Genomic DNA, 12,624 nt, shown 5'->3' on the forward strand with positions numbered 1-12,624 from the left:
TGTAGCAAAGGCAGTGGAATGGAGAGCTATGTCGGCTAGAACAACTATAAATAGGCATAAAGCCATGCTTTGTAAGAATCAAGAAGTAAAGTGTGTGTCAACTAGAAGAGTGAGCTATAGAGCTAAGGAGTCATTGTGAGAAGTGTGAGTGAAGTGAGAAAGAGTGTTTGTAAGAGTTAGTCTTTCCTTTGAGAGTTGTTTGTTGTAATATTTTGTGAGTCTAATACAAGTAAATTGTTTACTTGTTTTGTCTCCAACAAGTCTATCTTAGAGTTGTGTACTCTAAAATTTGCTCAACAATTGGTATCAGAGCGGGACGGTCAGTGACTGATTCTGCGGGAGCTTCTTTGAGTCGTGAAGCATTTGTCTCTACAAGTTTGCATATTTAGTTCAAGCTTGTTCGGTACTGCCGAAATTCTGCCGACACGATGGGTGATCTTCACGTAGTTGGAGGAATCACGAAGCTCAACAACAAAAATTACAACACGTGGGCGACATGCATGGAGTCTTATCTGCAAGGTCAAGATCTTTGGGATGTCGTCGGGGGCAACGATGTTGCACAACCACGAGAAGACAATAGCGACGCTTTGCGTAAGTGGAAGATCAAAGCAGGTAAAGCCATGTTTGCCCTGAAGACAACAATTGAAGAAGAAATGTTGGAGCACATAAGGAAAGCCAAAACACCAAAGGAAGCATGGGACACCTTTGCAACACTCTTTTCAAAAAGGAATGACACAAGACTACAACTTCTTGAGAACGAGCTGCTATCCGTTGCACAACGTGACATGACGATTGCTCAGTACTTCCACAAGGTAAAGTCCATATGCCGTGAAATTTCTGATTTAGATCCTAATGCTGCTATTGTGGAATCTAGGATAAAAAGGATAATTATCCATGGTCTGAGACCCGAATACCGAGGCTTCGTTGCCGCTGTACAAGGGTGGCCTACTCAACCATCACTTGTTGAGTTTGAAAATTTGCTTGCCGATCAAGAAGCTATGGCTAAGCAAATGGGAGGGGTCTCGTTAAAAGGTGAGGAGGAAGCGCTCTACACCAACAAAAGTAAAGGCAACTTCAAGCAGCACTTTGGTAGTGGATCTAAAAGAGATGGTGACAAGGCGAAAGGTCATCAAGGAGAAGGAAGTTCTCGGCCAGGGGGAGCTTCAAGGTTTCACGGCAACCGTGGTCAATCCAAGAATACTAAAAGATTCGAAGGTAAATGCTACAACTGCGGAAAGAAGGGCCACATGGCGAAAGATTGTTGGTCCAACAAAAGGCCCCCTGAGAGTAATACTGCTACTTCCAACTCAAAGGAGAAAAGTGAGGATGATTGGGACGCGGAAGCATCTCTTGCTATAGAGGAAGAGGAGATAGCTCTCACTGTGATGTCACCTGAAAGGATTGACTACAAGAATGATTGGATTATCGACTCAGGCTGCTCAAATCACATGACAGGTGATAAGGAGAAGCTGCAGAACCTGACTGAGTACAAAGGCAATCGTGTGGTGGTGACTGCCAACAACTCAAGATTACCGATAACCCACATCGGTAAGACAGTAGTAGCACCACGATACAATTCTAACCAGATGCCACTTCAAGATGTCTACCATGTTCCAGGCATGAAGAAGAATCTGCTTTCAGTAGCACAACTGACATCATCAGGCCACTATGTCCTATTCAGTCCAAGAGATGTGAAGGTGTATCGAGACCTCAAGATCTCAGGGATGCCGACAATGGAGGGACGACGACTAGAGTCAGTCTACGTAATGTCAGCAGAGTCTGCATATGTAGACAAGACAAGAAAGAACGAGACAGCAAATTTATGGCACATGAGATTGGGCCACGTTAGCTATCACAAGCTAAGCGTGATGATGAAGAAGTCAATGCTCAAGGGTCTGCCTCAGCTTGATGTGAGAACAGATACGGTCTGTGCAGGATGTCAATATGGTAAAGCGCATCAACTACCATATGAGGAATCCAAGTTCAAAGCAAAAGCACCGCTAGAGTTAATCCATTCTGATGTGTTCGGGCCTGTTAAGCAACCATCGATTAGCGGGATGCGATACATGGTGACGTTCATTGATGACTTCTCCAGGTATGTGTGGGTTTTCTTTATGAAAGAAAAATCCGACACATTTTCAAAGTTTAAAGAGTTTAGAGAAATAGTTGAAGGAGAAGTGGGAAAGAAGATTATTTGTCTACGCACAGATAATGGAGGAGAATATACCTCGAATGAATTCTGCCAGTATCTACGAGAGTCTCGCATACGTCATCAATTCACATGTGCCAACACGCCACAACAGAATGGAGTAGTAGAGAGAAAGAACCGGCATCTTGCAGAGATATGTCGAAGCATGCTGCATGCCAAGAATGTGCCTGGAAGGTTTTGGGCTGAAGCCATGAGAACTGCAGCCCATGTGATCAACAAACTTCCTCAACCAAGGTTAGAATTTATTTCACCATTTGAGAAACTGTGGGATATGAAACCTACAGTCAGTTACTTTCGAGTATTCGGTTGTGTGTGCTACGTATTTGTTCCAAGTCATCTACGTAGCAAGTTTGACAAGAAGGCAATCAGATGTATCTTTGTGGGATACGACAACCAGAGAAAAGGGTGGAAGTGTTGTGACCCTACAAATGGAAGGTGCTACACATCACGAGATGTGGTGTTCGATGAAGCATCATCTTGGTGGTCCCCAGAAAAGGAGGTGTTACCAGACTCGAGAGAAATTGAAGATAAGCTGCAACAAAAGTTGGGGGAGCAAATTGTTCCAATCCGATCGAGTTCAAATGAGCATGAAGATTTGCCTGACGATGACGATGACGAGCAAGAAGTTACTCAAAATCCTTGGCAAACTGGTGTACATCAACAAACACTAGAAGAAGTTAGACCCAGTGAAGTAGAAATACCGACTCCACAGTCACAACCCAGAAGGTCAACAAGAGTACGGAAGCAAAATCCCAAATACGCCAACGCAGCCATAGCAGAAGACATAGTTGAACCTGAAACATTTGAAGAAGCATCACAGAGTTCCGAATGGGTTAAAGCTATGGGAGAAGAAATCACTGCGCTAGAGCAAAATCAGACTTGGGATCTGGTGCCAAAGCCAAGAGATGTGAAACCCATATCCTGCAAATGGGTGTATAAGATAAAGCGTCGTCCTGATGGGTCGGTCGAGAGGTACAAGGCTCGGTTGGTGGCTCGAGGTTTCTCTCAGCAATACGGACTAGATTATGATGAAACGTTTAGTCCAGTGGCAAAGCTTGTGACCGTACGAGTCCTACTTGCACTTGCGGCCAACAAAGATTGGAACCTGTACCAGATGGATGTGAAGAATGCATTTCTGCATGGGGAGTTAGATCGGGAAATCTACATGACTCAACCAATGGGATTTGAGAACGAAGTCCATCCCGAGTATGTGTGCAAGCTGAAAAAGGCACTTTACGGATTGAAGCAAGCGCCAAGAGCATGGTACGGTAAGATTGCAGAATTTCTCTCTCGAAGTGGTTATTCAGTGACCCATGCAGATCCTAGTTTATTTGTCAAAGCTAATGGAGGAAAATTAGCTATTGTGCTGGTATACGTGGATGATCTAATCATCACTGGTGATGACAAAGAAGAAATTCACCAAACAAAGGAAAATTTGTCAGTTCGCTTTCAAATGAAAGAACTGGGACAACTCAAGCACTTTCTTGGGCTAGAGGTTGATCGCACACAAGAAGGGATATTTCTATGTCAACAGAAATATGCAAAAGATTTGTTGCAAAAGTTTGGGATGCTTGAATGCAAGCCAATCTCAACGCCGATGGAGCCCAATGTCAAGATGTGCACATATGAAGGCAAAGACTTGGAAGACACAACGATGTATCGACAATTGGTGGGTAGTCTAATCTACTTGACATTGACTCGGCCTGACATTTCGTATGCAGTTGGTGTGATGAGTCGATACATGCAAAATCCAAAGAAGTCTCATTTGGACGCAGTACGACGAATACTGAGGTATGTGAAGAGTACAATTGACTATGGCCTCTTGTACAAGAAGGGAGAAGACTGTAAGCTAGTTGGTTATTGTGACGCTGACTATGCGGGAGATCATGATACTCGTCGATCAACTACCGGGTACGTGTTTAAGCTTGGTTCAGGAACAATTTCTTGGTGCAGTAAGAGATAGCCGACGGTATCTTTGTCAACCACGGAAGCTGAGTACAGGGCAGCAGCAATGGCAGCTCAAGAGATCACGTGGCTAACACAGCTGATGAATGATCTACATCAACTGGTAGATTATTCAGTGCCGTTATACTGTGACAATCAATCAGCAGTTCGTTTGGCGGAAAATCCAGTCTTTCATGCAAGAACCAAACATGTGGAGATACACTACCATTTTATTAGAGAGAAGGTTCTGCAAGAAGAGATTGAGATGAGACATATCAATACAGATGATCAAATTGCGGACTTGTTCACAAAAGGTCTGAGTACCAGCAAGTTGGAAAGATTTCGTCATCAGCTCAATGTGATGCGAAGGATGTGAGCTGGTGTTGAGGGGGAGTGTTAAAGTATCAACCCCAGCTCAACCTATTTTGAGGAGCAATCTCTACAAAGTTCTAGAAGTATAAAAGGAAATAAAGCCTAGAAAAGGAAGTCAACATTTGAGCTAGATAACTATAGAAAAATCTGGAAAAGTGAAGGAAGTTCCACCGACCTAGTAACTAGTATTGTAATAGATTAATGTAGTTGATTCTAGAAAGTTACATAGGCTATGTCGGCTAGGAATGGAGAATAGTCTAGAAAGTAAAAGAATTATGTAGCAAAGGCAGTGGAATGGAGAGCTATGTCGGCTAGAACAACTATAAATAGGCATAAAGCCATGCTTTGTAAGAATCAAGAAGTAAAGTGTGTGTCAACTAGAAGAGTGAGCTATAGAGCTAAGGAGTCATTGTGAGAAGTGTGAGTGAAGTGAGAAAGAGTGTTTGTAAGAGTTAGTCTTTCCTTTGAGAGTTGTTTGTTGTAATATTTTGTGAGTCTAATACAAGTAAATTGTTTACTTGTTTTGTCTCCAACAAGTCTATCTTAGAGTTGTGTACTCTAAAATTTGCTCAACAGAGAGTTGGGAGAGAGAAAGAAAAGGAGAGTTAGTGAGAAAATAGAGATATGAGAGAGAAGAATGGGGGTTTAAGTTGCAAAGGGAACACAGATGGAGCAGATGTGAAAAAAAATATTTTGAGTGAGATAGAAGAAAGGGGATTTTAGTTGCAGGGAAGAGAGGTAGTGATGAAAGGAAGACTCGGTTAGAAGAGAGAGAGAGAGAGAGAGAGTCGATGAGAAAAGAGAGAAATAGAGGGAGAGATGAGAGAGAAGAAGAGGACTTTGAGTTGCAGAGGTGAACAAGGACGATGGAGCAGGGGTTAAAAAGACAATTTAGAAGTGAAAAGTGTTTGACAGCTGTCAGGAGTTAATTGCCCGGGGATACTGACGTGGATGCTGACTTTGATATTCCCGTGCTAGGAAAATTTTTCTCCATTTGGGCGGAGGTTTCAATCAGCAACTCCCCTCGTTTCCATCGACAAACTCAACTCTTGATATCTTCCCTCGGACCTTCCCACCTTCTTCTTCTCATTGCCCACACTCTTTTTCTCTCCCTTTCTGCTTTCTCGCTCCACAGCTCTTGGGGTCCAAAAACACTTTCCTTCTTCTTCATTCATTCATTCAGATCCTGTTCTGAGACAATTGAGAAAGGTATTTCCAAGTCCCAGTATCAAAAGTTTTAATCTTTGAATCGTTTTAGAATGGCAGCAACATCCCATTTCTTTTGGGTTGTGATTTTTTGGCTGATACACTCTACTGTGTTTTTTGTTCGAAATGGTTTTACCATTTCCAACTAATTTTACTTTTCTTTTGTTATTCTTCTGCAATGGTAGTGGTGCTAATGTTGGTTTTTGTTTCTTTGGTGTAACTGGGTTTACTTACTTAGGTCTCTTTGTTTTCAAAATGGATGCCACAATGCCCATTTGCAAGGTTGTTACTCCAACTCCTGTAAGTACCTCTGTCACCCTGTATTTATTGTATTTTTGAATTGAGTCTTGGGTTGTGTTCTGATTAGTTGGAATTGGGTTGTGTTAGTTTAATTTCTTAGGTACTGAATTGGGTTGCTTTTTATTTTTGTATGGACCGAAGGATGTGTGGCTTGGTAGATAATTACCTTTTATATCTTCAGTTTTGTAGAAAAGCTCAAAACTCTAATGCTTTATTCAATGCAGCCAAACAGATGATAAGTGAAAGATCCTAACTGATTACGGAAAAGTAAAATATTGGAATTCCTAGATAAATAGCATTTACAAAACCAATGAGGTCTGCTTGTTATATTGTCTTCAGAATCCTCCATTCAATTATGATCTCCACTCCAGACCTGTTTTGACGTTTATTTATTCTTTCACATTTGTTCTTGTTTTTCTTATGTCAATGGAAGGGCTTATTTTTTGGGAGAACTAGAGAGATCCGGAGTTCCCAATGTAGCTTTATGGTGGGAAATAAAGTCAACTTTTTAAGGCAGAGAGCTCAGGGTGCTCAAGTTACTTTCAAATCCAGGAAGCATGGGGGAGCTCTCCATGCTACATGTCGTGCTGAAAAAATTCTGGTGGCAAATAGAGGAGAAATTGCTGTTCGCGTTATTCGAACTGCCCATGAAATGGGAATACCTTGTGTGGCTGTTTACTCAACAATAGACAAGGACGCACTTCATGTGAAATTGGCTGATGAATCAGTTTGTATTGGTGAAGCAGCAAGCAGTCAGTCGTAAGTGGTTGATTAGTTAATTTTTTGTTTTGTTGTTCTTTCACCTTAAACCCCTATCCCCTTATTATTTTGTTGGTTAAATGGAAAACTGGAATAGTTTAACATGGAGCTCATGTGGAGAAAGAGAAAGAGAGAGAGAGAGAGAAGGCCATTTAAACCATCACAAAGGACTACTTTTCTTTCTGCATACCATTAAAGTTCATGATTTAGGAAACCTAAAGGAACCGTGATATATTTATTCATGTCATGCCTTAACTGGATTTGTGCAGTGCCTGTGATTGTTTTTTTTCTTCTTGCTTGGTTACAATTTATTATAAAGTTAATCTTAATTACTAAGATGTAGCTAGTAAGATTACCATGAATTGTTTTCTCTCTTCCGAAAAGAATTAAGGATGAAAGTAAAATACAGAAGAACATCATTAATAGATAATCATTTTTTCATAAAGACATTTGAAATAAAGAAAGTGAAAACAAAGACTATAGTAATAATAAGCCAATGGTTTTAAATGGCTCATACCTGGCATTGGTCCTTTTCGTGCTCATGCCAGATATGTCGACCTGGACCGACGTGAATGTGAATGTCCATGCATGCTTGGAATGGCACGACATTGGATATTGCCCCTTTCATGACCACTTTAATCTTGCCATTCTCATGCCAGCCTGCTTTGCACCATTATCTGTGCACTACATTCTTTATCTTTGTATCACGATAAGTTTGTTTTTTTTTTTCCTTTGTCTCAGTTTCTGTTACAGATGACAATGGTTGAATTGTGCATTTTGATCTGTCTTTCTACAGGTACTTAGTTGTTCCAAATGTTTTATCTGCTGCTATCAGTCGGAAATGTACAATGCTGCATCCGGGATATGGTTTCCTTGCTGAGAATGCATCATTTGTTGAAATGTGCAGAGAGCACGGAATCAACTTTATTGGGCCTAAGGTAAGTACTTGAAATAAAAAAAACTTCAAGCTAGGAAGGTTTTGACTTTTTTCTCTTCATTCAAATTTTAGATGTAACCCTGATAACTTACATAGAGTCTTTCAAAATTTCATGTAAATTCGGAATGACGTATTATCTAGCAATTTAGTGATTAGTAATGAATAAAATGTTCAACTCAGAAGATATTTATTGTTCTTTTCCTAGCCTAAAACAATTTTTTATTTTTTATTTCTTGAGATGTGCTTTATTTGCCTTTGTCTCTCTCTAAATATTCTTTTTCTTACAGTGAATAGTGATTGATAAGTTTAGTTCATGGAGATATAAGCACATGACTCTTTAGTTACTCATCAGTTATTTGATGTACTGATGTGGGACAAATTGTTTGCTATTTGGGTTACAGCCCGACAGCATCCGTGTTATGGGTGATAAAGCGACTGCCAGAGACACAATGAAGAAAGCAGGTGTTCCAACTGTACCAGGAAGTGATGGATTACTACAGGTCTCTACTTTACCCTCAGTTATTATACATTTCAACACCTCCAGGTCTAGGTGGTTATATGAATTGGTTTGTGTTAATTGTTGTCAACTTTTTTTATTTTTTTTATTTTTTATTTTTCTGTCAACAGAACACAGAGGAAGGAATCAGGCTTGCAGATGAGATTGGTTTTCCTGTTATGATCAAGGTAAAGTGCCATGTATTAATATATCTCATGATAATTAAAATTCATTGCACCTTGATGTGCCTTAGAATTTGCAGTGCATACCCTCTCATTTCAACTCTGAAAATTTAAAAACAGAAGTTAGACGTACTTCTAATGTAAAAAATTGAATTTGTTTAATCAATAAAACCTATTGATTTATAGACATTTATTGACTATCAATTTTACAATGAGGTTAATTTAGAGGAATACATGCCTATTTATGTGGGATAGCCGCTCGAGATTTGTAACTGTTTGACTAGGAAAGACAGAAGCCTACCCAGTTACCTGGCTATAGTGCTAGACTAGGGCAATTTACTAACTCAATGAAGCTGGAAGATATTTTTTATGGGTTTTAAATTTTGAGTTTGAATAATGCATGGAGTTGCTAAGAAAGACTTCAGTTGGCGGCTTAATTCTTAGTACCTGTAGAGAATTCGAACTGTTACCTCTGATCTCTGGATAAGGTCACTTCATTGTTTTCCAGAAAAAATCTAAACGAACTTATTTCCCACTATTGTATTTATCTACTTTAATGAATCGAACTTGAACTTTTTAAGTCTTCGATGAACTATACTTATGAGATGAATGGTTATTTTAGGATTCTGGCCTTTCATTGATATTTTCCTTCTAACTCTGTGTTAACAGAGCTGATATAGTATTTTATCTGTTATATGATTTGTTTCCATGAAGTGATAAGCATATTTTTTATTTAAGGCAACGGCAGGAGGTGGAGGACGTGGCATGCGTCTTGCTAAAGAACCTGAAGAGTTTGTGAAGTTGTTACAGGTACTACACCTAATAATGCATTATCTTCCTATTTTGTTGCTTTGATGCCTTCATTTTTTGTTTGTCTTCTGTGAAAGTATTTCGTAAATCATCTTTGGAGTTATATTTTTAAGTTTTATGTTAAATAAGTTTAAGACTACAACTTTGAACTGTTGTGTTCTGAGTTTAGTCGGTCTTGTTATCTACAAATGAATGTTATATATTTGTATTACATTGTTGCTTCCATTATCTTAATTTTCTGCCTCACTTTAATTGTTTGCAGCAAGCAAAGAGTGAGGCTGCAGCTGCTTTTGGAAATGATGGAGTTTATTTGGAAAAGTACATCCAAAATCCTAGACACATTGAATTTCAGGTAATGTGCTTATAAAAGTTCCTGTAAAATTGTTCTAATATTATTCTTTATAATTAGACATTAGTATTCAATTTGACGTTTGATGCCTGCCTGCAACCCCTTGATTCATCTATTGTATACAGGTTCTTGCAGATAAATATGGTAATGTTGTTCACTTTGGAGAGCGGGATTGCAGTATCCAGGTACTTTAGTGGCCTTATTGCTTGCATGAATCTCTGTTAAGTTATTTTCTTCTAGTTATAACTTCTTAAACATCTTAGGTCTGATTTCTTTAAGGCAAGCAAAAGTGGTCATAACCTTACCATATAACTGACTCTTTGTAACATTAGGATGTATCATCCATTTATCCTCTATTTTTTCCTTGAAATGCAAAACCCAATGACTCCTGCCATATTGATTTTTCATGTGTTGAATTCGACCATCTCAGAGAAGGAACCAAAAGCTGCTGGAAGAAGCACCCTCCCCTGCATTGACCCCGGAGTTGCGTAAAGCTATGGGTGATGCAGCAGTTGCTGCAGCAGCATCAATTGGTTACATTGGTGTTGGAACTGTTGAATTCCTTTTGGATGAAAGAGGTTCCTTTTACTTCATGGAAATGAACACTCGTATTCAGGTTAAAATAATCTTTTGAGGATGGCTTTTTTTTGCACAAATTTTTTTGCTTAGTTATGTTAAATTACTTTTTTTCCCAATGGAACCACAGGTTGAGCATCCTGTGACAGAGATGATTTCCTCTGTTGACTTGATTGAAGAACAAATTCGTGTAGCTATGGGAGAAAAACTTCGATACACACAGGTAATTAATTGTAGTAGGGTAGTTTTAGAAACACATATGACGCTTCCTATTCAATGTCTGACGGAGGTGGCTCCATCTACAGGATGAGATAGTGCTCAGAGGACATTCAATTGAATGTCGTATCAATGCAGAAGATGCTTTTAAAGGATTCCGACCTGGGCCAGGTATGTGTACATAGCTATGTTCTGGTTCCCTCGGTTGGTCTTTTCTGTTATCTTGTATTGGTTTTATGGGGTGCAGCCAAACCCTGATGATAGGTTTTGAGTTAGTTCAGCAGTCAAGGTTTCCATGGATTTTATTACGGTCGTTTTCAGTATACGTAATCGTCTGCCTTTTTTACAGGAAGAATAACTGCCTACTTACCATCTGGAGGTCCCTTTGTTAGAATGGATAGTCATGTTTATCCTGATTATGTGGTTCCTCCAAACTATGACTCCCTTCTTGGAAAGGTTTGTGGACCAATAAACCGTTGATAACCATGGTTTCCCATATACATATGTACAGTATAAAATTATAGATTCTAGGTTTCTTGTTCTGATTACCTTGGCAATTTTTCTCTCTTAATGTAGCTTATTGTTTGGGCACCAACAAGAGAAAAGGCTATTGAACGAATGAAGAGGGCTCTTGATGACACTATTATAACAGGTAAGTAATGAATTTAATTGTTGAAGTCCTTCTGTTTTACTTACTATTTGTGTCAGCATATTTGTACTTTGTGTGAGCCAATTGAAAGTGTTGTCAATAGAACAGAGGGGCTAGGCCGTTTAGTGGAGGATGATATTAGAAAGGTCTGTAGGCCCAGGGTTCTTTCTGTTTAGTTGTTCTTTGTTATATTAGTGGGGTTGAGTTGTATTTGTTTCATTTTTTGTTTACAGTTTTGGGTCGGTTCAATTCATATTGTAAATCTACAATTTTTTTCTTTATTCATGGCTGTGAATGTAGTTAGCTAGATAAATATTCTCTCTCTATTCATGGCTGTTAATTTAGTTATTCCCTTTATTCCACAGGGGTTCCCACAACTATTGAATATCATAAACTTATCCTTGATATAGAGGATTTCAAAAATGGCAAGGTTGATACTGCTTTTATTCCAAAGCATGAAGAGGAGCTCGCAGCGGTAAGAAGCTAGTCTAACCCTGAACATAATTTTGATGGTGAGGTTTTGATTTTTCATTTGGGTTATTCTGGTGGTTATGGACAGGCGACTGGGGCTAAGGTGTTTACAATTTTTATTTTTTTTTTGGTGTGAAGTAAGTCAACTAGAAACAGGCTTCAAACTCTAATTAGGTGATTAGGGTTTTAAAGGTATTATCAGTCAAATAACTTTTGATCTTCGTAAGTTATTTAACACTGAGCTCTACATCCAGTATGTAAGTCCTGGAAAGTAATTATCTTTGCTTTTGGCATTTAGGGCCTGTTTGGGAGTGCTTTTGGAACTGCCAAAAGCGCTTCCAAATGGGTAAAAGCACTTCTTTCTTTGAAAATTTCTAAATGCACTCCCAAACGAGCCCTTATTATGTCACCTGACTCATTCTGAATAAATTGTATTTCTTTTTAGTCTATAACTTAGTATGATTAGATGAAGTGGAGATTTTACTTGCCCAATTTATATTTTTAAGAAATAACAAATTTTGTTACTTTTTAGTAATGCCGTATTATTTATGTGCCTACAGCCCCAACATTTGGTGCCTGCAGCCCCTGCCAAAGAACTAGCTGGTGCATCTCCTTAGATGGATGGAGCTCGAGTCGCTACCGTCTGGTCAATTCACCCGCCACATTTAAAAAGCGGCAAATCATTCACTTTTTTGTATTTTAGTTATTTAATTTGTGCTAATGTTGTTACTTCTATAGCACTAGTAACATTGACATGCCTTGCATTTCATGTGAGAATTCCATTTGAAATTTTGATATGTTCTTCTGTTTCAACTGGGTGTACTGTTTACAAACCCGTATTGCTCACTATACAGCCTCTCAAATCCGTGCCGTGAACCAAACGGGACCTTCATGTAGAAATGATTATGAGGTTTTGCAAACTATCTATATTAATTAGAATACGTATATTTTATATCACAAAAAAAAAGGGCAAAAGCCCAGCAAAAACTAAAACAATGTTGTTACTACAGTAGCTAAAACCTTTTCTTCATGTTGTTTCCCACCGCACCGCCTTGCTGCTTTTACTGTTGCTTTTTCTTCCACAAAATATCTTTGCTGTGGCTTTCTCCCTATTGGTTGGTCAGCTAACTGCCCGACTGTTATCTCTC

At 39.0% G+C, this 12,624-nt stretch overlaps 1 protein-coding gene and 1 pseudogene across 2 annotated transcripts; both read left to right on the forward strand.

Annotated features, from left to right (window-relative positions):
* Window positions 1-428: 428 nt before the first annotated feature.
* LOC148294912 (uncharacterized) lies at window positions 429-3,572 on the forward strand (annotated as a pseudogene).
* Window positions 3,573-4,893: 1,321 nt separating this feature from the next.
* LOC110744422 (biotin carboxylase 1, chloroplastic) lies at window positions 4,894-12,309 on the forward strand. 2 transcript variants are annotated; one of them, XM_021944392.2, is made up of 16 exons: window positions 4,895-5,734; window positions 5,970-6,031; window positions 6,465-6,790; window positions 7,587-7,728; window positions 8,129-8,227; window positions 8,355-8,411; window positions 9,144-9,215; window positions 9,478-9,567; window positions 9,690-9,749; window positions 9,995-10,180; window positions 10,271-10,363; window positions 10,446-10,527; window positions 10,706-10,812; window positions 10,933-11,008; window positions 11,371-11,480; window positions 12,037-12,309. In XM_021944392.2, exons 2-16 carry the CDS (start codon window positions 5,987-5,989, stop codon window positions 12,091-12,093), a joined length of 1,602 nt encoding a protein of 533 aa, XP_021800084.1. In that variant the 5' UTR covers window positions 4,895-5,734; window positions 5,970-5,986; the 3' UTR covers window positions 12,094-12,309. The 2 variants fall into 2 exon arrangements, with proteins under 2 accessions (XP_088107969.1, XP_021800084.1); XM_088251843.1 differs by lacking the exon at window positions 12,037-12,309 and having other exon boundaries at window positions 4,894-5,734; window positions 11,371-11,507.
* Window positions 12,310-12,624: the final 315 nt, after the last annotated feature.

Source organism: Prunus avium, chromosome 4, assembly GCF_965620075.1.
Source record: "Prunus avium chromosome 4, drPruAviu1.hap1.1, whole genome shotgun sequence".
Classification (NCBI taxonomy): domain Eukaryota; kingdom Viridiplantae; phylum Streptophyta; class Magnoliopsida; order Rosales; family Rosaceae; genus Prunus; species Prunus avium.